This window comes from Oryza glaberrima, chromosome 8 (genome assembly GCF_000147395.1).
Source record: "Oryza glaberrima chromosome 8, OglaRS2, whole genome shotgun sequence".
Lineage (NCBI taxonomy): Eukaryota > Viridiplantae > Streptophyta > Magnoliopsida > Poales > Poaceae > Oryza > Oryza glaberrima.
The window spans coordinates 18,569,064-18,592,390 of record NC_068333.1 but is presented as its reverse complement, the minus strand read 5'-3'; the positions used below and the strand labels follow the sequence as shown (position 1 = coordinate 18,592,390).

The following is a 23,327-nucleotide window of genomic DNA, read 5'->3' as shown; positions in this document are numbered from 1 at the left end:
TATCTGGAGCAGTAAGGTACTGCAAGCAAAGACTGAGGGCTCCCTTGAATGTCAAAAGGGTTGGTTTGTCGCCAGAGTGTATATGAACAGCAAAAATATATGTTATGCTTAAAGTGTATAAAATAGTTACAATAAAATAAACGACAATTATGTGTTCTTTTAAGAACATGAATGATCAAACATAGTAATGTTTAAGAATCAACAACGTTATATATTTTTAAAAAAAATAGGTTTGTTTTGATATGTACTTTTCAACTTGGAGTTCCATTGATCCTCACATCTAACCTTACAATAGTCACTGACATGAAGGTTATTTTGGCCAGTCGATCAACTGCAGGGGCGGGCTTCCCAACGCTTATGGAGATGGATTCTAATCTCCCAGTGGATGTTCACCTTTTTTTTTGCATGTCGATTAAATGGCTATGATTTTTTTTAAAAAAAATAGTAATATGTAATATACCACGCCATAAATATGCAAGTTCAAATTTGACTTTTAGAAGTTGTAACAAAAAATTTAAGCTCTAATTAGTATACGTATATTCATAGTCACATTTTTTATTTTTGTTACAACCTGTAGAAGTTAAATTTGAACTTGCATATTTATGGAGTGATATAATACATATTAATCTATCTTATCTTTCTTTTTAATTTTTCATAGCCATTTAGTTGACATAAAAGAAACGGGTGGACGTCCCACCTGAGTTTTATGAGTATTCACATGAATACCCATATTTTTTAAATTTAGCCAAACCCTATGACATATAAGTACTATTCCCCAATTGGTTGGGGCAAGATTGCGAGAAATCCCTTTATGTTGGGGATTTGGAGTTCGATTCCCGCCTATCTCTACCTTTTCCACCTATTTTCCTCTACTCTTGTTGGCCTTTTCTTCGATAGTATGACCACATTTTTTTTAAGAAATACATCTATTATGTTTTAAAAATCTTGTTAAACTAACAAAATAATTATTATTCTACTATATTTTCTATAGTTTATCACTTTTTAATTAAAAAATTGTATGTTTTCACTGATGATATAAACATCTATTAACTTACTAAAGTAATAGAAAAAAGAGCTTACACGTTCGCTCTCATAGTCTACAAGTTTTTATATTAATCGGAAAAAAAAGGAAAAAATAGAGTCCATACAGACATACAATAAAAAAATAGTTGAAATTCAGAATTAAAAAAAAATAGAAATATTGAAAGAGAAGACTAGAGTCCATATAGAAATATAATTTAGAAATAATAAATATTTGAAAATAAAATAACAAGAAATGTCGAAAGAAGAGTCTAGAGTCCATATAGAGTATGACTTAAGAAAGAACTGAAATTTTGAAGTAAAAAATAAAAAATATTGAAAGAAGATTTTAGAGTTCATATATAAACACAGTTTAGAAGTAATAGAAATTTGAAATTAAAAAAATGAAGGGATATTATAAGAAGAATATGGAGTCAGAACTAATTCAAATTCGGAATAAAAATAAAAGATTAAAAGTAGCGTTTAGAGTCTATATAGAAATACAACATAGAAATAAATAAAATTAAAAATTAATAAATATTGAAAGAAGAGTCTAGAGTTCATATAGAAATACAATTTAGAAGTAACTGAAATAAAAAAAAAGGAATATCGAAAGATACGTTTATATATAAATACAATTAAAAATAACGAAAATTCGAAATTAAAAAAATAATATTAGGAGAAAAGTCCATAGTGCATATAGAAATACAATTCAGAAATAATTGGAATTCGAAATTTAAAAATAATAAATATTGAAAGAAGGGTTTAGAATCAATATAGCATTCAATTTATAAATAACGGAACTTCAAAATTAAAAAATAGAAAATATTGAAAGAGAAGTCTAGAGCCCATATAGGAATCCAAGTTAGAAATAACTAAAATTTGAAATTAGAAAATAATTAATTACGATCGCATATATACAATACAATATAAATATTACATATTAGTTAGTTTGGTCAAGTTAGTACAAAATTTAAAATTATGTTGCTATTTTAATAATTAAATATGAAAACTTATATGCTATTATGTGAGAAGAAATATAATTATGCTAGTCACACAATCTACACGGACCATATGTTAGTTTTTTTTTTTTAAAAAAAAAAAAGAAAATTCGCCATACAACTCTTGATCATATCCACCACCGCAAGTCCGAAATTCCACGTCCGCCATTGATCAACTGAGAACGTTTCCAGACCAAATGATACATAGTTTTGCAATACCAAAAACTGTGCGCAACACACTCAGAGCATTGTAGCTCGGTAATTTACTATAATTGATGGTAGCACAAGACACATTTTTTCTGTTAAAACAGTTCCCCCTCTGTATTTATTGGAGAGGATCCATGTCCGCTAGGTAGGATGACGCATAATTGATCATAGAACTCCTCTACCTAAAGGCTTAAGTGTCGCCATCATATAGTTCTCATAATTCGTTCTGGCATTTGTTAATACTTCCTCCGTCCAAAAAAAAAAAGACAAACCCTGAGTTTCTTTGTCCAATATTTGATTGTCCGTCTTATATGGAATTTTTTTATAATTAGTATTTCCATTGTTGTTAGATGATAAAACATGATTAATACTTTATGCTTGACTTGTCTTTTTAATTTTTTTCATATTTTTTCAAATAAGACGGACGGTTAAACGTTGGACACGGAAATCTAGGATTTGTCTTTTTTTGGGACGGACGTACCCTATGATGAATCTAATAATATTTCGCTGTGATCTGCAACTGGTGACCTATGTTGAAAGCCAGAATTTTATAAAAAAAAATCACATGATGAATAGAATAAATACAAGATAAGTTATACTGTATCTATAGAAACATAAAGCTAACAGTTCTATATCAAATCAAATTCAACTTTTAAAATCTAATTCTACACATATTAATTGTGCGGGGAAATGTACTACTGCTATTTTTTAAAAATAAGAATCATTCACTTAATTTTATGTTGATGCATTATTACATACTTATGCGCCATATTTAACAATGTCCCACTAGTACAGAATGAGCAATTGATGCTAGGCCACCTCATCATACATATCGGAGTACGATCGATCTGGGGCTAGCTAGCTGACTCCAATAGCATATTAAGGTTGAATTATCATGACAATAACTATATATGAATTATTGTGGCAAGCTACAAAGAAGAGAGAAAAAAAGAAGAGGTGATCAAATGCTGGATACACCAGGCATGCATAGCTGTGTACTTCAGTTCAGAAATTTGAACAACAAACTGATTAATTTCCTACTGAGGATCGATTCAGCCTAAATACATGAGAGTTTATTCTGTGTCTTCGCTATTTGTACTTCTTTTTTCTGAACCAATATCGGGCACCAAAATGTTTGTGCAGTACAGGTGTTACTCCGTACACTCCATTTGCTAAGAGAGATCTCATCCTTCGAGGGGACATCCTACGACTACTCATTTCTAACAAGTCACATAAACAGTCATAAAATATTAATAAAATATATTAATATGAGATATAAAACTTCATGAAATATGAGATCAAATTTCACTTCTACTACAAGTTATAAAAAAAAACTGAACCTACATTTACAACTATATTTAACAACTACTTTTTAAAAATAAATAAATAAATTTTTAATTGGCATATAAAAAAGGAGTTGATGTCTTCTCGAGACATGAATACACTTTCCCGATAACTGCTCTAAATTCGTCACCTAACGCTTGCCCCCACCTGCATGTACAATCGCATGCGAGATGACGTTCAAATCCAAGACGACATAGATTAGCCAATCAAGGGATCAATCGATCGGTCAGCACTCATCTGCAGCTGAATAGCACCGGCATGCATGCAGCTTTGTTGCCTTTTTTTTTTCTCTCTGCACAACTGCATTTGCATAGTGGAATTACTACTACTAGCTAGCTACAGTAACCTGAAGCATATACTGTACTACTCTGTCAAAAAAACAAACCATATCTACAAACCTGGACACGCATATGTTCAAGTTAGTAGCTAGGATTGGGTACGCAGCTAGCAGCAACAGCAATCAGCCAACCAGCTGCAGATGTAGCAAGTACAGCTGATTACTGTGTGTGGCCAATGCAAAGCTATAGCTCACGCATGCATGCAAATGCATGCCCATTCTAACTGCTACTACTAGTGCATGTTGTTGTTGTTGTTAGCAGCTAGGCTGAAATCATGCTGGGATCGGATTGGGGACAGATCGGGAGTATGTAGCGATAGATCGATCTACACTGCCTGTCACCACTGATCAGTAGCATGCATGCGTATACATGCTGACATATGCATGCTCTCCCCCCTGCTACCTGCAGCCTCTTTTCTCTGAATGTACCTCGATCTCTGCAGATCGATGTCGATCGATGATCGTTGTTTGTTACGACTTGAAACCTTAGCTAGCTACCCAAATTAATTGTGCTCTCGCCTACCAGAGGCCCCCTGATCGATCGATCGTGGAGAAATGGAAACCCCATGTATCTGCATATCCTAGTAGCACGGATCCAATTCTGATCTGATCATCAGTCAATTGAGATCGATCGATCAAATTCCAGGCACAGAGATCGAATAATTCAAGCAGCAGGAGCAGGAGCAGGGGGTAGCTACTAGTACGTCAGTGAGGAGTAAACACTGAAACCTGAATTAAATCAATCTATCGACATGGCCGGCCGGCCAGCTAGCTAGCTCGCTTAGCTCTGAGAGCTCGCATGCATGCACGCGTGCGTGCGCATGCATGCGCTGCAGCGGCCGACGAGCTGAGCTGTGCCTGCATCATTCATCTGCATTTGACCTCTCTCTCTCTCATCTCTGCAACCTGCAGCTGCACAAGCTATAATCCGCTACCTGTCGATCGATTTGTGAATCTGTATGTGAGGCCGAGTTTAGTTCCAATTTTTTTCTTCAAACTTTTAACTTTTCCATCACATCAAAACTTTTATACACACATAAACTTTCAATTTTTTCGTCACATCATTTTAATTTCAACCAAACTTTCAATTTTAACGTGAACTAAACACACCCTGAGTCATCTGATCGCACATTACGTTAGCTGATATCATCATCAGCGAAACTTTCTCCCAAGCACGCGCAGCGCAGGGCAGTGCAGTGCAGGTGCGGCGCCTGATCCGCGAGCATTGAATAAACCCCACCGGCCGCTGCAGGGGGGAGACGATCGATCGATCATGGATCGTGTATATTCTGAATTCTCTGATCATCGAGCAAGACAAGTTCAGGCTACGATCCGGGAACGACGCGTGCAGCTAGTACTTAATTACAAAAGCACAGCACTGAATGTAGGAGTATTATATACTACCTCCGTTCTCAAAAAAAAGCCAAACTTGTACTAGGATGTGACGGATCCTTCTATATTTAGAGGTTTGTTTTTTTGGACGGAGTGAGTACATTTGTACTACTGATTTTTTTTATGGCATGCATATATATATATATATATATATATGCATGCCATAAAAAAAATCAGTAGTACATATATGTATACATATATACATATATATATATATATATATGTTCATACATACATATATATATATATATATACACACACATACGTGTATATATATATATGTAAAACGTCCGTCTATTGCTACGACTTAGTATAGGTGCTGCCCCGTGATCTTCGCGACGACATATATACGTACGTACGTACGGCTATCGAGTTCGATACGCGATCGAATGCTCCATGCATGTGAAGTGAATCCGTCGTCATTACAGTTAATTGCAGAGATATGACTATAATGTTAGATTCTGAGATCTGGCTGAGAATTATGGGAATAATTAATCGTTGACGTGCTAGCTCTATCTAAGGCAGGACGACTGTCGTGTGAAGGGTAACATCCTCTCATTTCTTTTATGTCATCTAAATAGTTATCAGAATAATTAAAAAAATATAATTTTTATTTTCATTCAGTATAAATATAATTCTTGAAAAAATCTGTCAGACTTTGGATCCTCACGGAATCGATATATTTTGTTGGACATAAATTCTTGAAAAAATTTGTCAGAATTGGATCGTCAGATTTACTCAAAGATTTATGTAAGTGGTGGGAAAAAAATAAACAAAATTAGCGCAGGTGGAGGGAATCAAACTCGTAACGCTTATGAGGAATATAAGGTCTTCCAGGATGATGTCTCTCGGATTTCTCTCAACACCATGACAGACAAATGGACTTTTCTCTGGGGAAATGATCTATACTCTTCACAGAAGTTTTATAAGCTCTCCTTTTGGTGTATTCAACCTCCAGTGACTATGCCTTGGATTTGGTCCTGTAAAGTTTATATGAAGATCAAGGTTTTTGCATGGTTGCTATTCTTGGACAGAGTTAACACCAGGGATTTGCTAGAAAAAAAGCGCTGCAAGCCTCCCAATGTACCAATCTATTGTGCTTTGTGCACCACAGGGATTAGAGAAACAAGGGATCATCTGTTATTCCAATGTCCATTTGCCTGCTTGGGTTGGAACTCCATTGGTTTTTCCTGGGATACTACGCAGGAATTTCATTAGATGATACAGACTCGGAGGAATAGTGGGCTGCAACATATGTGTTTTATGAAGATCTTTCTTGTGGCTTGTTGGCTGCTTTGGAAGCAGAGAAATGATTTGATTTTTCAAAATATCCAGCCTTCCCTCAACCGATGGAAATCTAGTCTTAGAGAGGAGCTAAGTCTACATTTACCTAGACTTAGATTAGTTTCTAGACCTTTTCTGAAATCATGGCTTGACAACCTGTGATTTTTAACCTTTGTACAGTTCTTTTTTCCCTTTTTCATATATATGAAAATGCACCATGGGGGTTTCCCCCACTATTTCCAGGTAAAAAAAAAAATCAAACTCGTAACCTCCCATTCACACCGGGACCGGAGTACACAACCACCTCACTGGCCTTCTAGTTTTTGAATTTTTACGCACCGGTTACATTTGACAGACTTAATTTAGGGGTGATTTTCTATTGGATGTTGTGCATGTAGTGTCAAAAATTAACAAGATAGTTAATATGAGATATATCACTTCACAAATATGTAAGGTTGAATTTGACCTCTATAAGTTGTAACCTTAAATAGTTCTATTTGGTATTTTTTTTACAACGTATATAAGTCGAATTCGACTTCTGCATGTTTTGTTACAACATTACACGTTAATCTCACATTAATTTATCTTATCAAACTTTTTAAAAAATTTTATAACTATTTAAATACATATAATAAACGAAGGATGTTTCCTTGACCTACCTCATCTTTCCCAATCCCTCCAATGCTTCATACACTCTAAGAATGGACCACACAAGCCTATGTCCAAGCTAGGAAGTGCTCCCTCTCTGTCCTTGATTTCCTCTCTAATTTTAAGGATCGCATTTCGAGGAGTAATACTTTAAAATAATCATCGTTGTACTCTATTAGACAGGATTGTGTGGAGTAGGAGAGCAATTTTGTATTTTTTTCCTCCCGTTATTATATTAGTTAGTTTGTTACTCCATGCGTGTAGTTAACTTTCCACATCGGAGGATATGTGTCCTAGTATAATAACGGGAGTGAATTTTAAACTCTCGAAGGGATATCCCCTTCTCGTAATTTGCACGTCATTCAAATGGTTATGAAAAAAATTGAAAAAAAATCAACAAGATAGATTAACATGATAAATCATTTTACAAATATGATAAGTTAAAATTTAACTTCTATAAGTTAAAAAAAACTATGGTTTCCCTTACTATAACTAATTAAATAAACTAAATTTTACTTTGACTCCCAGTAATTGAATATTTAACCCACGGGTCCAACTCGATCGGGCCGAGTTTAGTTCCAAACTTTTTCTTCAAACTTCCAATTTTTCCATCACATCAAAACTTTCCTACACACACAAACTTTCAACTTTTCTGTTACATTGTTCCAATTTCAACCAAACTTTCAATTTTGACGTGAACTAAACACACCCTCGATCACGTCCATTTCCTAGAGCCTATGCTGCAAGTCTACAACCAAACATATTTTTGCATGAATAATGTTGATTTGGAGCATGTTCATGTGTGTCATCCGTGCAAGTAGCTTTCCCAAACTTTTTCTCGATCAGTGTACGTATGTTCATAGCATGGCACACGTATGTCCGATCCGATCAAAATCCCTCGCATGTACGTATAATCCCGACAAGAGGACGACGAACAGATGTACACACATAAACAGTGATCGGCATAACATAATTGAGCTATATGCTAGCTAGGTTGGTCCCTGCAGCAACATTGGCATTGGCATGTTAATTGTCTTACTTGCTTTTATATATACACATGTACGTACGTACACGGATTTATACGTACAAAAACTACTAGCTATAGCTTGATAGTGCTACTGCTATAGCCTGTGGACGCTTGAACAGTTACATGGGCAGAGGCTATAATTAAGCTCGTAGTCGTAGGTACGTGGCTACTCCATCATGCGATAACTTTAGCTGCAGTACTGTATAGTACAGTGCTGGACACATTTGGATGTGTACGTTTGTATACGGCCAGTAGTGCTACGTACTCGTGATTAACGGCCTTTTCTGTGATGTAGACCTAAGTGGAAATGCCGACAAAGGAAAAAAATATTTAAACACAAACGCTACTATATTTTTAAAACCTACGTGGTCTCTCCGTCAAAAAAAAAAAAAACCCAACCTAGAATTTAGATAGGACATAATTTAGTACAATGAATTTGGTCAGGCGGCAGATTATGTACCATCCAACTCCTAGATTGGGTTTTTGGGACGGAGGGATTACGTAGGTTTTAAAAATATAGTAGCGTTTGTGTTTAATATTTTTTTCCTTTATCGTCACTCCAAATTCGTTGTACTAGATTATGTCCCATCCAACTTCTAAATTGAGTTTTTGGGATGGAGGGAGTAAGTCAATCCAAGCTGGTTTTTATATTAATTAAGTAGAAGAGAAGTTGTACATAATCACCAAGGGTAACATGAAAGCAAAAGGAAAACGCAAAAACCCTGTTTTCGAAGATACTTATAAGGGTAGGATTTACATGCGTGCGTTCATAGGGGTGAGTGTGCGTGCATTGTACTTTGTAATTCTAAAAAAAAGGAAAATGCAAAATAATTATCATGCTGTAATAGAGCTTGGGCTCTGTTCGTTTGCCTGGGTTGGGAACCCATCCCTCCAGCACGGAAAACGAAGCAGTTCATTAGTGCGTGATTAATTAATTATTTGCTAATTTTTTTTTCAAAAATGGATCAAATGATTTTTTTAAACAACTTTCGTATATAAACTTTTTATAAAAAATACACCGTTTAGTAGTTTGAAAAGCGTGCGCGCGGAAAGCGAGGAGGGGGAGTTGGGAACCTTGACATTAGAACGGAGCCTGGCGTTATGCTTGCTATCTCCACATACAGACCATAATTTTTACTTCATCCAAGTCTTTTTGTCACGAGTTGAAGTGTAGTAGTTATTTGCTTCTAAAAACCCGCCCTTTTCTTTCGTACCAAATATCCCAGCTGAGAAGCATGTGAAGCGAGATCGCATCCCCTTCGTTTTGACTCTTGTCGTGCTGCAGTGTTCTTTTTTTTCCCATCAATCGGTCAGCTTCTCATCATCTGGATTGTGCACCGGGAAGGACAAACGCCACTATCAAAGCATGGATCGATCGATTCGTCGATACTGCTGCAGCACACGTAGCTATAAACAAGAACAACACGACGACGTAAACGTACATAGGTACACGTAAACGTAGGCCATGTGGTCATGAGAGCAAGTTTAATAGTGTAGCCAACTACTGACTTGAAATCATATATAGCTAACTTAATAGTTAATTCATACAATAGTTATTTACTATAGTATTAATACCTAGTCCCATCTGTCATACACACATTGCATCTTGAAATCTGTGCTGCAGCTGGCTACAGATCTGTAGCCTGCTGCTCTTCTCTATTCTCTTTTATCTCTTTAAAATATATTTATAGCTGGTTTATGTCTTTTATTGTAAATATTAGCTAGCTATAGCTAGCTCCTCGTAGAAAAGCAGCAACTAATCTAGTATAGATAGCAAAAGTGTATATATGCAAATGCAAATGCACGAGGCCGGCCGGCCAGCGACGACCACGGCTCGATCTCGATCGATCGATCGACCGACGAAACGACGGCACGCGGTGGCTGGCGTACGTGAATAGTGGCGATGATGGGCACGGCCGCGTGCGTGCCGCCGCGGATCGGAGACAGGAGGATCCATCCATGGATATGCTTTAATTTGCAGATCAATCTGCAGAGGCACAGCGACGGCGTGAGGTCGCATCTTTTTGTTCGCGTCTGCGCGCGCGATCATCATCACCACCGGAGTTAAGGCGGCCGCGCCCGGTCGGCGGCAGCAACCGGCCGCGTACTGCAAGCTCCATGCATTGCATGATATGATGAGCTCTAGGTAGTCGTAGCCAGTAGCTGCCTGGCTAGCTCAGCTCGTCGCACACATGGTGATCCCGTACGTGCTGCCTGCAACTAACGTGCAGGGATGGATCCAGCGGGATAGAGGGGCTTAAGTCACCCCAACATCCACACTGGATCCGTTCACTGTACACGTATAAATTGCTCGCGAGAGACTTGAAGTCATCGCCGTTGTCGGCATTGTCATCGTGGTCACCACTTGCCGGCACTGCTATGGATCGGAGGTGTGTCTTAAGCCCCCACTATTGACACTCGGACTATAGGAGTCTCCACTGAGTTTTTTCTAATATTTTATATAGGAATTGGGTTTTATTTACCTCTAATGCTTTTTTTTTTTCTGAATCCGTCCTGGTGGTCGCCGTCGTGGTCACCACTAGCAGTGCCGGCCGGCCAGCCGGCCTCGGATTCAGAGCCCCTGCCGTACGTAGGGAGGGGAATTCCTGGCAAGCGACAGAGAGGAAATTAATTTATTGAATCATCGTCTCTCTCTCTGAATCTGAGATCGACGATATGATGCCGCCGGACAAACCAGCAAACCTATCGCAGATTGTTTTCAGCTGCTGGATTGCACAGGCACAGCAGGCATGTGCAAAATTAAATTCAGTTTGTTCATGCATGCCTTTGTGTGGTGCAGAATATAGTAAGCATGTAGACTCTATCTATACGTAAATATTTGACGTTTAAGATAACATGTTGTCAGCTAGATTTTTTAAAGTTTGACCACCAATATAATATTGTCCCGATAAGTTATATTTATAAGTTTGTGATATTGTGAAGTTATATTCAACGAAATCTTATCCTCAACGTTATATACTTACAACTGAAGAGAAAGTATATGCGCAAATGCTTCATCCTAATTGTAAATATTTGACATGTAAAGGCATGATGTGGTTAAATATTTTAAATTTGACCATCAATATTCTATCAAAATAAGTTTATGATGTATTATGATAATACTTTTTGAGGCAAATCTTCTTATAACATCTTTCTTGTTTTTAAGCTAAACATTCTGAGAGGAGTCAAAGAGTATATTTTTGCTAGGAGGGTATATATTATTTGTGTCCTATGATTAATACATGCAGTACTACTATTAGGGTTTATAAAACGGATGGTAACCACGTGGTTATAGCAGTAATCATGCTTACTGCTAGGGTACGATAAAGGTAAAACCACAGTAGTCCTATTAAATTCAAATAAATTTAAAAAATAATCTAATTTTTTGATAAATTTTATACCGTTTTTTACGGTTTGCCACGGTGGTAATCATACTTATCGTACCTCCCGCACTACGGTAAGGGAAACCCAAACTACTACTACTAGGTCGTTGCAGGCTAGTTTGAAGGCCGCCACTATTAATTCATTTCCAGCTGATCTACTAACACATTCAGTGTGTCTGGCTGTACCCTGCTCTAGCTTTGATGATTGATTTTGTGAGTGCAGCCACATGAGATGTCGTCTCTATCAGGTCTAGCTAGTGTGATGGCTGCAGGTGAATTCTCCTGTCTCTGTCAGGGTTTTGCAGGGACCGGGATCTATATATGAAGCATATTCTCATCAATTCATGGAGTCTCTATAAATTTCATTTATAACATGCGGAAGAGGAATTTTGTTAGTTCTCTCGCTTTGTCCGATGTACTTTAAGTTTGATCAACCACGATCTGAATCAAGTGGTTGAAGGCCATCATCAATTTGTTGCATGCATGGAGTGCTGTCACTGCTGTCTACAAAATTATGACAAGCTATGTACGATCGACTCAAAATGTTGGCAGTGAGACAAAAGGCAAAGGCAATGATTTTACTTGGTGCATGAGAATTTCATCAGGTCAACATGTATAAACCTTTTGGCTGACGCTGTAGTGTAAGAATTCAGAGGAATTTCACAAGATTAAATTAATTCAATAATATTCAGAGGAAATTTTCCAGCGAACAGGAACCTGCCATGTTAGTATAAGCCAACAAATTGCTAACAAGAGGTCATGTTGCTCATATTCTATAGAGGATATACCCATCTTGGAGCTACTCTGCATATTAGAGCAGATATAGTCTCATAGAATCTTAATAACGAAAATAATTTATATCCTCGAACTTTGCCATATATACGGCACACAACCTATATATAAGGTTTGCTTTGCTTGATAATCGATATGATCGAGAGATACGGTTTAAATTTTTAGTTGCTTGACATATCATTTGAAACACACGGGCTCCATCGTTTAATTGGCTTATTCCAGGAATAAGCCAAACGGCATATTTGCAAACGGAAAATAATTTGCGAATAAAACTTTTATATACATGTTCTTAGCGATCTAAAAGTAAAGGCTGAAAAATAAACTTCGATTGAAAAAAACCTCAAAATCAATTCTAAATTTAAGGTCGAAAAATTCAAATTTTGGCTGATAAGTATAAGCATAAGTGAAAAGATGAGACAAGTTCAATTTGCAGCAGAATTTGTACAGGAGTAAGTTCAATTTCATCAAGATTATGAGAAGAAAAAGGAAATATGTGTTGTGAAAGAGGGCCATTCTTTGTTCTCCCTACGATTTATAATTTTGCCAATTTATAAGGAGGTATATCGTTTTGGGCCGATATGCCTGTTCAGCCCAGGAGGCCCAGGAAAGGTTTGGACTTCTGGCCGGCGCTACGGCCCAACGCAAGCAGGAACACAGCCCTCTCGTTGCACATCAACCTGCCATCTCTGACTCGATGGTCATTTGCGAGGTTGCACAAAGGAAAAAGTCCACTTTGGGTCCCTTATTATATGTTGGATATGATTCGTATTGCTCAACTGTAAAACCAGGAATAACGAATCCCCCAACTGTCAAACCTAGTAATGACTCCTCGTACAATATCGAAGAAGGTGGTATTGGCTGACGTATCATTAGTCATCACAAAAAAAAATTTAAAAAGGTGGGCCCACATGTCATTCCTTCCCCCCTCTCTCTCTCTGCTTCCTTTCCTTACCCCTCCTATCTCCCCTAAATTTTCTCTCGGCGGTGGGGATGCAGCAGGGCAGTGATGAACGGCTCAAGCTAGAGCGGCTTCCTGACGAATTCGATCAGCTCCGGCGAAGAATAATGTTGGAGAAGCTGCGACTATAGCTGTGGCTCGACAACCACAATCATAACTAGGTATAATGACTCCAACTATTCAGTCAGTGTTTTAGTGTTTTGACCGGCAACCCCAAGTGTACTTGATTTTAATTATTTTTCGTGTTTGCTTGTTTGGGCTTGGGTTTTTCCGAAACCTGTTTGCATATGTAGTTTTATTGGAACAGCAGGGCAATTTGTTTCTTGTAAGTCCATTCCTTTTTATAATGGTTATGGCCAATTCATTTGAAAACAATCGATTCAATATGTAAGAATTGTTATAGAAAAAATTAAAATTTTGGAGGAAAAGACATCCCTCCAAATATTTCTTAAGAAAAGTTATGAGTATATTGGGGATTGAATATGAGACTTTGGGGTTGAAATCATACATCTCTTGCCGTTGCACTATCAAGTATATCTCGTAAGAATTGTTATTTTGTATTTTACTCTTTTCTTTACCCTAATTTTAGTTTAGTTCATCTATCTTCGTCGATTTTCATTTTAAGCTATCTATAGAGTACAAAATCCTTTGTAGGTTAATCCGAAAACCTTTCAATTATTTTACTAGATAGTGTTTATTCCAAAATTATTTTAAATTGACCTTGAAACTGGTTTTTATTCAATTATCACCAAGGCCAAGAGCTAAGTTCGAGATCAAAGAACTACTTCGACTATTTTGTCTACAATGGAAGCTTGGTGTAGAGCCAAAAAAAATGATAACAACAAGCCAACCCTGTATCCTAAAATTGAACTAACCTAATGCTGTCACTGCAGGGGAAACGATTTTTAGTCCCAGTTTACAACCTCTTCACTACCGGTTATAGCAACTGAGAAGAGCAATTTGGGATTAAAGACCTCGATCTTTAGTACAGTTAAAAAAACAGGTACTAAAGATACATAGCAAGTAAAAAAAATGTGGGATGTGAACTCAAGATCTCTCGTCTCAACCCTCACGTGCGTAATCATCCCACCTACTACACACATCTAATTTAAATAGAGATGCTTTCCTTTTGAACTAATACTGGAGGCATCTTTAGTACTGATACTAAAAATATCTTTAATCCAGGTTGGTGTTACCAACTGGTACTAAATATGTATCTTTAGTCCTAGTTGGTAAGATGTTTCTAGAGACTTGGATTTTTAGAACCGGTACTAAAGCATCTTTATTACCGATTTTTAATCTAACCGAGATATTTGTGATTTTGAATACCATGTTAAAAGATCAGTTCTTTAGTGTATTTAGTAAAACCGGTTTGTATGGACCTACTATATAGCTATATAACTATGCTTTTTATACATGTCATTGTATTTTATATACAACTTTATCAATTTAATTTAGACTTTTTTCAATGATTAACGTGATAATTTTTAGGACTTTATGGCACCGTATGTACTAAAAAAATTAAAAACACATACCATGATCTAAACATAAAAAAAAAAAACCAAACAGGTTTCACACAAATAATAACAACCTTTTCATCCACTAATTGTTTATATTGTGATTAGTACCAAAGGGGAATCAAGAGGATCATAATTCTCTCTCTTTCTTTTTGCTTGTCTTAGTTGAGTTCTCCTTCTCCCTCTCCCTATTGCAATGACTCCAATCGACGAGTCTCCACTCGCCACTAAACAAACATTTTGTTTCATCTTTTATTTTTTTTCTTTTCTTCTTGAGAGCCACTAGCTACGTAGTTAGTACGTTGGCTACACACACTCTCTTTGTGCTTGCCCCGTCATTGCCCAATCCATATCTCCCAAAAGAGCATATCTTGTCGGTAATCCCATGACCTTCAGATCGACAAAGTTGGTTTTGTTCCGTTTTCTCTTTTCATTTCTGACAGCGACTCTCTCGTCGTTTGGAAACCGCAGGTTTCTGAAACCAGTGGTATGAAACTCTACTGATCAATTTTGTGTTTAGCTTTTCTTTTTAATTGTACTTAGTACTATATATTATGTTTTTTTAAGAAAGAAAATTGGCTCGGAGGTTTGGTATTTAGTATTAGCTAACTAAAGTGAAGCAAATCATGTAGAGGCCGAGTTTTAATCCATTATAAAAGAAAAACTTTAGTGAAGAAAATTACATATGACATCGGCTTTTTAGAGTCCATTCAGAACTGCTGACATTATAGCCGAATCAAATATTATATATTGTAAAGTTAACATATAGCTTATAGAAATTAATCTAGGTAATCCTGATGTTTAGAATTTTTTCAAGAAATCGTATTTTTTGGAAGCATAGCACAAATAATCGGGTCGTTACCCCCAGTAAGCTAAGAACGGGTCCTTTAGTCATCTGAAGAACCTTGCTTCACTTTGTGACACGTGGCTATCATAAATCTTAAAGCAATATAACTACTGTATAGCTGTAGCACTTTTAAGGAAATTTGCAAGAGGTGTTTCAGTGAAATTTTGCAGGAAATTTAGAGAGGAAACAATAAACCAGCAACGTGTACTGATAAATTGGGTGATTAAGCAAATTAAAGTGAGAGTGGAAAAAAATGTGAAATGGAGACGGCGCCACGTTTACACATATATGCATTGCTTATCGTCGCCACATTTCGTGTCTTATCACCAAATGATTGACTCTAATAATACCACTTGCGCAAGCAAAATCTCACATCTTTGGAAAGCACATTGCTTTGCCTTCTTTTGCTCATGCCCTTGCTTTAGTTTGTTCTCAGTTATCTCTTGGCTATTGCACATATGACACATTGGAGTTGGGGGGTGGTGCAGTGCAGAGATGCTTGCTTTTCTGTGCAAGAGCTAAGCATAGCTATATACTTGTCATCAGCTAAAGGCAAGTGCTCCAAATTAAAGTCATCCTCACAAAGTCTTAGCATTGAAGCAAAGATTTTGCTGTGCTGCATTCCTGCCCTCCTGAATGATTTATCGGTTTCAGTGTCCCTGTGCTCATGCGTGCTTGATGTTCAGTTTCAGTCTAAGGACGTCTGAAAGAAAGGGAAACTGAAAGAAGCTACATCTTCTTTTATCCTAATGTAATCACTCTGATGGAATCCTGCAGATGGTAATGGAGATTAGTCAACAGATGTTTTAATGTAGCATAGTATGATAGATCAGGTGCATGGGGAGATTAGTCAATAGATGTAAGGAATCTTACTTCTGTAAATGCAGTGTTCAGAACATTGCATAGCAGATAGCACATATCTGTTTTTCCTGAAGATTTGCCAGTTCTGAAACTTCCTGAAGAATATATCATCAGTTTTCGTCTGAAAAGGAACGGTAATACTTTGTTCGAAGTTGAACTTGGAACCGAATGAACAGTCAATGTTCAGTCGAATAATGTTCGAGTCCGGTGTCGATTCGATCCATCGCAATCTGCTTACCAGGCATCTTACAAACTGGAATATCACAGCTGGGAAAGCTAAGATATTGGTGCATATCTGACAAGCAAAGGGTTGAATTGGTTGTCTGAAAGAGAGCTGGCTCAACCCAATTTCATGCACCATTAGCCCATGAAAAAATTCTTCTTCCAAGAGCATCTTCATAAGTGATACATGCATTTCAGGGAACAAAAGCATCCTAAGAGGTGAATTATTTCATTCACAGCATGCATGTTGATATGCCGGTCACTTGTTCTCTGAACACTGCAAGTTGTGGGTTGTCAGATGCACAGAGAAAGAAGAACGCACCGACAATATGCCAATCGATCAATCATGATTTGGTTGTCTCATTTTTCATCCTGGGTCTTAGTTCATAAGACCTGGTAAAAACTTCAGTGGAGTTTGATCAAGATAAGCTTTTTCTTTAGCTAATGCTTAGCACTCAAATGCACTCTCACCCCCCTTTATTTTCTCCATCTTCCTCTTTTGATCAACTTTGGTTTATCATCTCTATGAAATATTCCGCGAACGCCTTTCTTTTGTGGATCATTGGAATCCTGCCTACCTTATCTGAAGAGGTGGGAAGAGATATGTTCTAAAGCAAAGTTCAGTATATTCAGAACCTAACCAACAGCTTAGCTTCATGAGCAAGTTATGATATTTGAGGTTGCTACTAATATCAATTCAATAGTTTCTCGATGTAGGAAAATATATTTTTCATTTTTATGATAATTCGGTCATAAAAATGCTTTACAACCTCCCAGCCTTTCCTTTGAAGGAAAGATTTCTTCATTAAGATTCATGCTTCAAGATTAACCACCAGTAAATTCTTGAGGCCACCACACCTTTAATTTCTCTCTAAAAGTCAAAAAAGCAAGATTCCCACGGATTGATCATGGACAGGTCATGGTGAAACCATCAGAGCTCACAGGAACCCTAGCAGGAACAATCAAGGAATAACAATTTTCAGCACAGAAGCATCGGTACCGTCCTAATTATTCGCTGTCATTTTTCTTTTACCCTAACAAAATGAGCTCTCCGTGCATTCAACTCAATATGACATTTGGTTCGACAAATCCCGAACTTTACATACCGTAATATAAAATTAACAATAATGAAAAGGATACGAAACAAAGTAAAAGAATAGGAAGCCAAAATCCCCCAAATGGCCAGGTAATTATGCTGCAATTATGTGGCTGCCCGGGGGCAAGCATGTTACTTCACTGACAGATGCATAGGAATTCCTCATGTGGGTTACCTTGGCATCTTGCCGGAGTACTTTTCCGATTCCCTTGGGTCCACACAACACATACACACTCTCAATCCCCTTTCCTTGTTGATACCTTTAAAAATCAGATGATAGACTTTGATGAGCTCTTTAGAAAGAATTATTGATGATGCTCTCACCTTTGCCAAAATGACCTGTGACTTGTTGTGGCAGCCAGTGCTTGCTTCTTCCCTCCCTCACCTCACCTCACCTAGCCCAAGCATCATTCAAGAATCTGCTTTTTTTTTTCTCCCTCCTCCTCCTTGCCCTGGAATATGTTAAAGCAGCAAGAAAACACGCGAGAAAGAGGCCATTTTTCTAAGCAGGTATTGCATCAGATTGCTTAAAGTAAAGCCAGCCAACCTTTCTTGATTTTCAAAATGCTGTCTAGCCTTTTGGCAGGCCCTTTTGTTTTTTTTCCCCTTCTTCTTCGTGCTAAATCAATCGGAGGCAGCATGAGCAAAGCAGGCAGAGGAGATGCGGAGGAAAGGAGGGAAAAAAATTCCCCGTATCTTAGCCCGATGCCTCGTCCCGCGCTTTTAATCCTCTGTGGTAGTATGAACATGAATATGAAATACGAATATGAATATTCGCGATGTAAATTCAGACAACCACTAGGATGTCACCTAAGATGCCACCACCACCAAACATGCAAGTCTCAAACATGCGGCCTGCCCTCCCATGCAAGTCACTGCTCATGCCAACGGCACACAATCATGAGATGCCGGAATAAACATGGTGATGTTCTTTGCAAGCTAGCATAGCCAACAAGGAAGACAATGCAGGCCAAAGCATCTGGTTGATGAGTGGACAAAACGCTTGTCCTCAAGCTAATTGCGGAGCTGACAGCAACGCCAGCGAGCTTGAGACTGATAGAGGGAGGGGGGACTAACCGCGAAAAGGACCGGTGCTTTCAGAGCGAAACGTGCGCTGCTGATCTGAGTGAACTGTTCAATCAAACCCCGGCGCCTTCTCTTGATCACAATGCGCTGCCCTTGGTTCAGATCTTTGCAGAGAGACCTGAAAAAAAGTCTGAGACATCATCAGTGGCATATTCTTGGCCAGATGAAATCACTGAATCAAATGGTACAAAGTACTAGTAGTAATTCACAGGCAGTAGTAACTGTTTATTATGCAACCAAAAGGAAAAACAAACAAAGGGCATGTTTAGTTCGCGAACGAAAATTTTTGGCGTGTCACATCAGATATATAGACACACATTCGAAGTATTAAACATAGACTAATAATAAAACAAATTACAGATTTTGTCTGCAAACTGCGAGACGAATTTATTAAGCCTAATTAATCTGTCATTAGCAAATGTTTATTGTAGCACCACATTGTCAAAACATAGAGCAATTAGGCTTAAAAGATTCGTCTCGCAATTTACATACAATCTGTGTAATTAGTTTTTTTCTTATATTTAATACTCCATGCATATGTCCAAACATTCGATGTGACAGGGTAAAATTTTTTTTGTTTGGGAACTAAACAGGCCCAAACTTGGATGAATAATCGAACAGTGTGAGATCAATCCAACAACTGTCCATGCAAGCAAGACTTGTTCAAGAGCCATACCTGTCCCTGTACATGTCGCTGAATTTCCTTTCCTGGTACTCCGTCTTCGCCTGCACCTGCGCATGCAATTCAAGCAAGGTCAGGCATTTTGTCAGCGACCACTTGTCATGGGAACAACATGAGAGTTTTTGGCAATGGCCTGCATCTGCATGATTCAGCTTGCAGCAGCACAGTGTGATCTCTGAAACTCTAGTGCAATTGGACGGCTTGACGCCAATGCACAAGTACAGGCATGAATATGCCACCTTCTGCTGCTACTCTCTGGCTGGCTTGGTTTTCAGACATATTCCCCTGATTTTGATGTTTGACCCTGCAAAACTCAAGGAAAAAAAACTCTCAAGGACGTCCTCAAAAACAAAAACTGTACAGACAAATTTGTGTTTCGATTACAAACCGCCAGCCTCGGTAGAAAAACTAGCGATGCTAAAAACAGTGAAAGCTGATGAGTCCTTTCATTGGACCCACTCATCATTTGGCTCTACAAATCCCATGAAAAGGCTCACTTATTAGTGCTCGCTTCACTAAATACCCTACAACGACCATACAATTTCTTAACAAACAACACTATACAAACACATTCCAGCTGCTGAATAGCAGCACACCATAAGAGTTGAGAATTGAGAGCAGGAATTTTACGAGATTTTCGTATAACAGCAAATAGCTAGAAATTGTTACGAAAAAAAGGAAATCATGATTGAAAGGAGGGTCTGAGTATGAAATGGAGAGAATACGACCATCTCCTGTTGTAACTTGCGATCTTGGCCACACAGACGCACGCATGCACACATATATTAGATGCATATATAGATACATACACACAGAGGGCGCCTTTTAACAGAAGGTTCCTTTTGATCCATGCCGATAGCTAAGTCCCGATTACTTCCGTGCTCTGAGATCTGGATTAGATTCCTTGATTCCCCTATCATCAGAAAAGCCAAAGGCAGTTTGCCAATTGCATCAGGATACTGTTGGGGTCCTCTGAAAACGCAAAGGTTACCACCATTATTCTCTTCTCTCCTCGTTTTTTTTTAACCTCACCTCACCTCCCCTTTTGATTGATATTTTTCTTCCTTTCTTTCACCCATCTAACAACCCTTTTGCTTCCTCTGAATGGCCTTGTCACCCTTTTTATTCATTCATGCTCTCTACTTTTAACAATTAACAGTGTTTTACTTGTTTACAATATACAGCAAGAGTGAAGAGTGTGATATGAAAAAAGATGGATCACACAAACACACACACTCTTAGCATATCTGTGTGTCTGTCTGTCTATCTATCTAATCTTCACTTGGAAGCAAATTTTGGTGTGTGGGGGAAAGTTGCATCGCCCTAGCTAAGGCTAGGGAGCTCTGATAGTTGAAGAGAGAGAGAGATAGTGGTGGTGGTGGTGGGGCACTGAGAATCCAGCAAAGGGAGAGAGCTGAGAAGTGTGAGAAAACAGCAAGAGAACAATGCACAAACAGCACACATATATATGCCACATCTTCTCTCTCTCTCTCCTAAACTTTCTCCATCTTTTCTACTACTACTATTAGTTTTATTATTTTTCTCTCTCACGCACGAATTTCTATCCTTTTGAGAAGGCGTGTATGTAGTTGAACTGTTTTGCTTTTGCCTGCCTACTGCTCAAAGATTCTCCCTCCTTTCAGGTCAAAGAAGTGAAAGCAAAAGGAGGAACAATTAAGGATGGGGAGGCTAGCCAAGCCGGCCGGCCGGCCAGTCAGTGACATGTATGTTCATGGATGCCTTGTGTTTGTGTGAGAAAAGATGGCTGGCCCCCTCCTCCTCACCACCACCACCACCATATATTCCCCTGCACACACACGCAGTCAGGGCAGGCAGAAGCAGGAGGAAGACGAAGAGGAATATATCTGAGTAGTGGAGTCCAAGGAAAGGAACCAACTGACCTTAGCTTAGCTTACCTTAGCTCAACCCCAAGCTTGAAGCTTCCACTATAAGAACTCACCCAGCCACACGGCTACTTGGACGACGAAGCAGCAGCAGCAGCAAACAGCATCGTTCGCTCGTCTTCGTCGTCGTCGATCGGCTCCGGTGAGGGTGATCGGTCGCCGGCAGAGGCTTCTGATGCTGGAGAGGCCGCCGATCCTGAAGAGATACCGCGCACCGGGGTGGGCAGTGGTGGCTCGCTGGAAATGTCGTCGCAGCAGCAGCAGCAGCACGCCGGTGAGGCCCCCGCCTCCGCCACCGCCGCTGCCCGGGCGCGGCTCAGGTGGACCGGGCAGCTGCACGAGCGGTTCGTCCTCGCCGTGGCGGAGCTCGGCGGCGCGGACAGTAAGCCCCACCCCCGCGCCTTCTTGCTTCTTCTTCCTCCTCTGACATCATTGATCATGGGCATGGCTGATCGATCGGCTTTGTTTCTTGGCGCCATTGCAGGGGCGACGCCCAAGTCCGTGCTGAGGGCCATGGCCGTGCCGGGGCTCACCTTGTACCACCTCAAGAGCCACCTCCAGGTGCGTGCGTGCGTGCGTCACGCCGCCGGCGAGCTCTCTCCGGCAGCCGATCAGCTTCTCGCAAACTCTGTCTGCATCGGTTCTTGGTTTCTGACAGTGTTAAGCTCTCTGCCGCTGCTGCAGAAGTACCGGCAGGCGGTGAGCCGCGGCGGCAATGGAGGCGGCGGAGGCAGCGGCAGCCTGAACGACCGGTCATCCTCGTCGGAGCGCCAACCAGCCGACCACGACGGCGATAGCGCCGCCGATGAGCCGCGCACCATTGCTTACGACGGCGACAGCGATGGCGATGCTAAAGAAGCTCTCCGTGATTCATCCAGGAGCATGGTGCAGATGCAGAGGGAAGTCCAGAGGAAGCTCCAGGAGCAGATTGAGGTAAAAAAAAAAAGTTCAGAGTTCGTAGAGATTGTTGTCATTTGTCAATTGTCATCTCGTCGTCGTCTAGCTGATCAGTGATCAAGCAAGTTTTGATTAATCCATTATCCATGGCAGGTCCAGAGGCATCTGCAACTGAGGATGGAGGCACAGGGGAGGTACCTGCAGTCAGTGCTACGCAGGGCGCAGCAAGTCCTGGCCGACCATAGCCTGGCAAGCTCGCCGGAGGCCGCCACGGCGGAGCTCTCGGAGCTCGCCTCCGCCGTGGACATCGAGTGCATGTCCTCCTCCTCCCCGCCGCGGCACCACCGCCAATCCGCCACAACCGACAGCTGCGTGACTACGACGTCGTCGTCGGAGGCCGAGAGCAAGGCCGCCGGGTCCAAGCGGCTCCACACCAGCGATTGCACCGTCGAGCAGCCGGTGCAGGGCAAGAGGGCCTTCAACTTCCTGCAAAGGCACAACCAGGCAGATCAAGAAGAAGAATATGCAGGAGCAGAGGATGGAAGCTCATCAGAGATTGATCTGAACAGGTAGAGGCAGAGGAGGAAGAGAAGCAGCAGAAGCATCTGTGATGATGTGCTGCTGTGCATTGCTGCAGTGGATGATTGGTGGGGTGGCCTTCAAGGCTGGGGCCAAGCAACCAGGCTTTTGAGCAATGTCTGCCTGCTACTGCAACAGCTACTGCTGCTGCTACTCCTCATTCTATGATGATATATATTTTACTTTAACTTATATATATATATATAGCTATGCAAGCATCTGGTTCTTGTGTTTCACGTACCT

At 39.6% G+C, this 23,327-nt stretch overlaps 1 protein-coding gene and 1 long non-coding RNA gene across 2 annotated transcripts; one reads left to right on the top strand and one right to left on the bottom strand.

Moving 5' to 3' along the window:
- Window positions 1–16,771: 16,771 nt before the first annotated feature.
- On the bottom strand, window positions 16,772–21,235 carry LOC127782441 (uncharacterized). Its single transcript, XR_008019176.1, has 4 exons — window positions 19,699–21,235; window positions 19,014–19,140; window positions 18,747–18,811; window positions 16,772–18,667 (listed from the first exon to the last, which is right to left on the bottom strand). It is a non-coding gene; the product is annotated as an uncharacterized LOC127782441 (long non-coding RNA).
- Window positions 21,236–21,523: 288 nt separating this feature from the next.
- LOC127782440 (myb-related protein 2-like) lies at window positions 21,524–23,299 on the top strand. Its single transcript, XM_052309626.1, has 4 exons — window positions 21,524–21,990; window positions 22,093–22,169; window positions 22,293–22,541; window positions 22,659–23,299. The coding sequence occupies exons 1-4, from the start codon at window positions 21,852–21,854 to the stop codon at window positions 23,076–23,078; spliced, it is 885 nt and encodes a 294-aa protein (XP_052165586.1). The 5' UTR covers window positions 21,524–21,851; the 3' UTR covers window positions 23,079–23,299.
- The last annotated feature ends 28 nt before the right edge of the window (window positions 23,300–23,327 follow it).

Excerpts from the sequence above, each read along its gene's own strand:
- LOC127782440 (XM_052309626.1), top strand. The coding sequence starts at position 21,852 with ATGTCGTCGCAGCAGCAGCAGCAGCACGCCGGTGAGGCCCCCGCCTCC. Across the intron at positions 21,991-22,092 it reads GGAGCTCGGCGGCGCGGACA|GGGCGACGCCCAAGTCCGTG; the intron begins GTAAGCCCCACC and ends GCGCCATTGCAG. Across the intron at positions 22,170-22,292 it reads ACCTCAAGAGCCACCTCCAG|AAGTACCGGCAGGCGGTGAG; the intron begins GTGCGTGCGTGC and ends CCGCTGCTGCAG.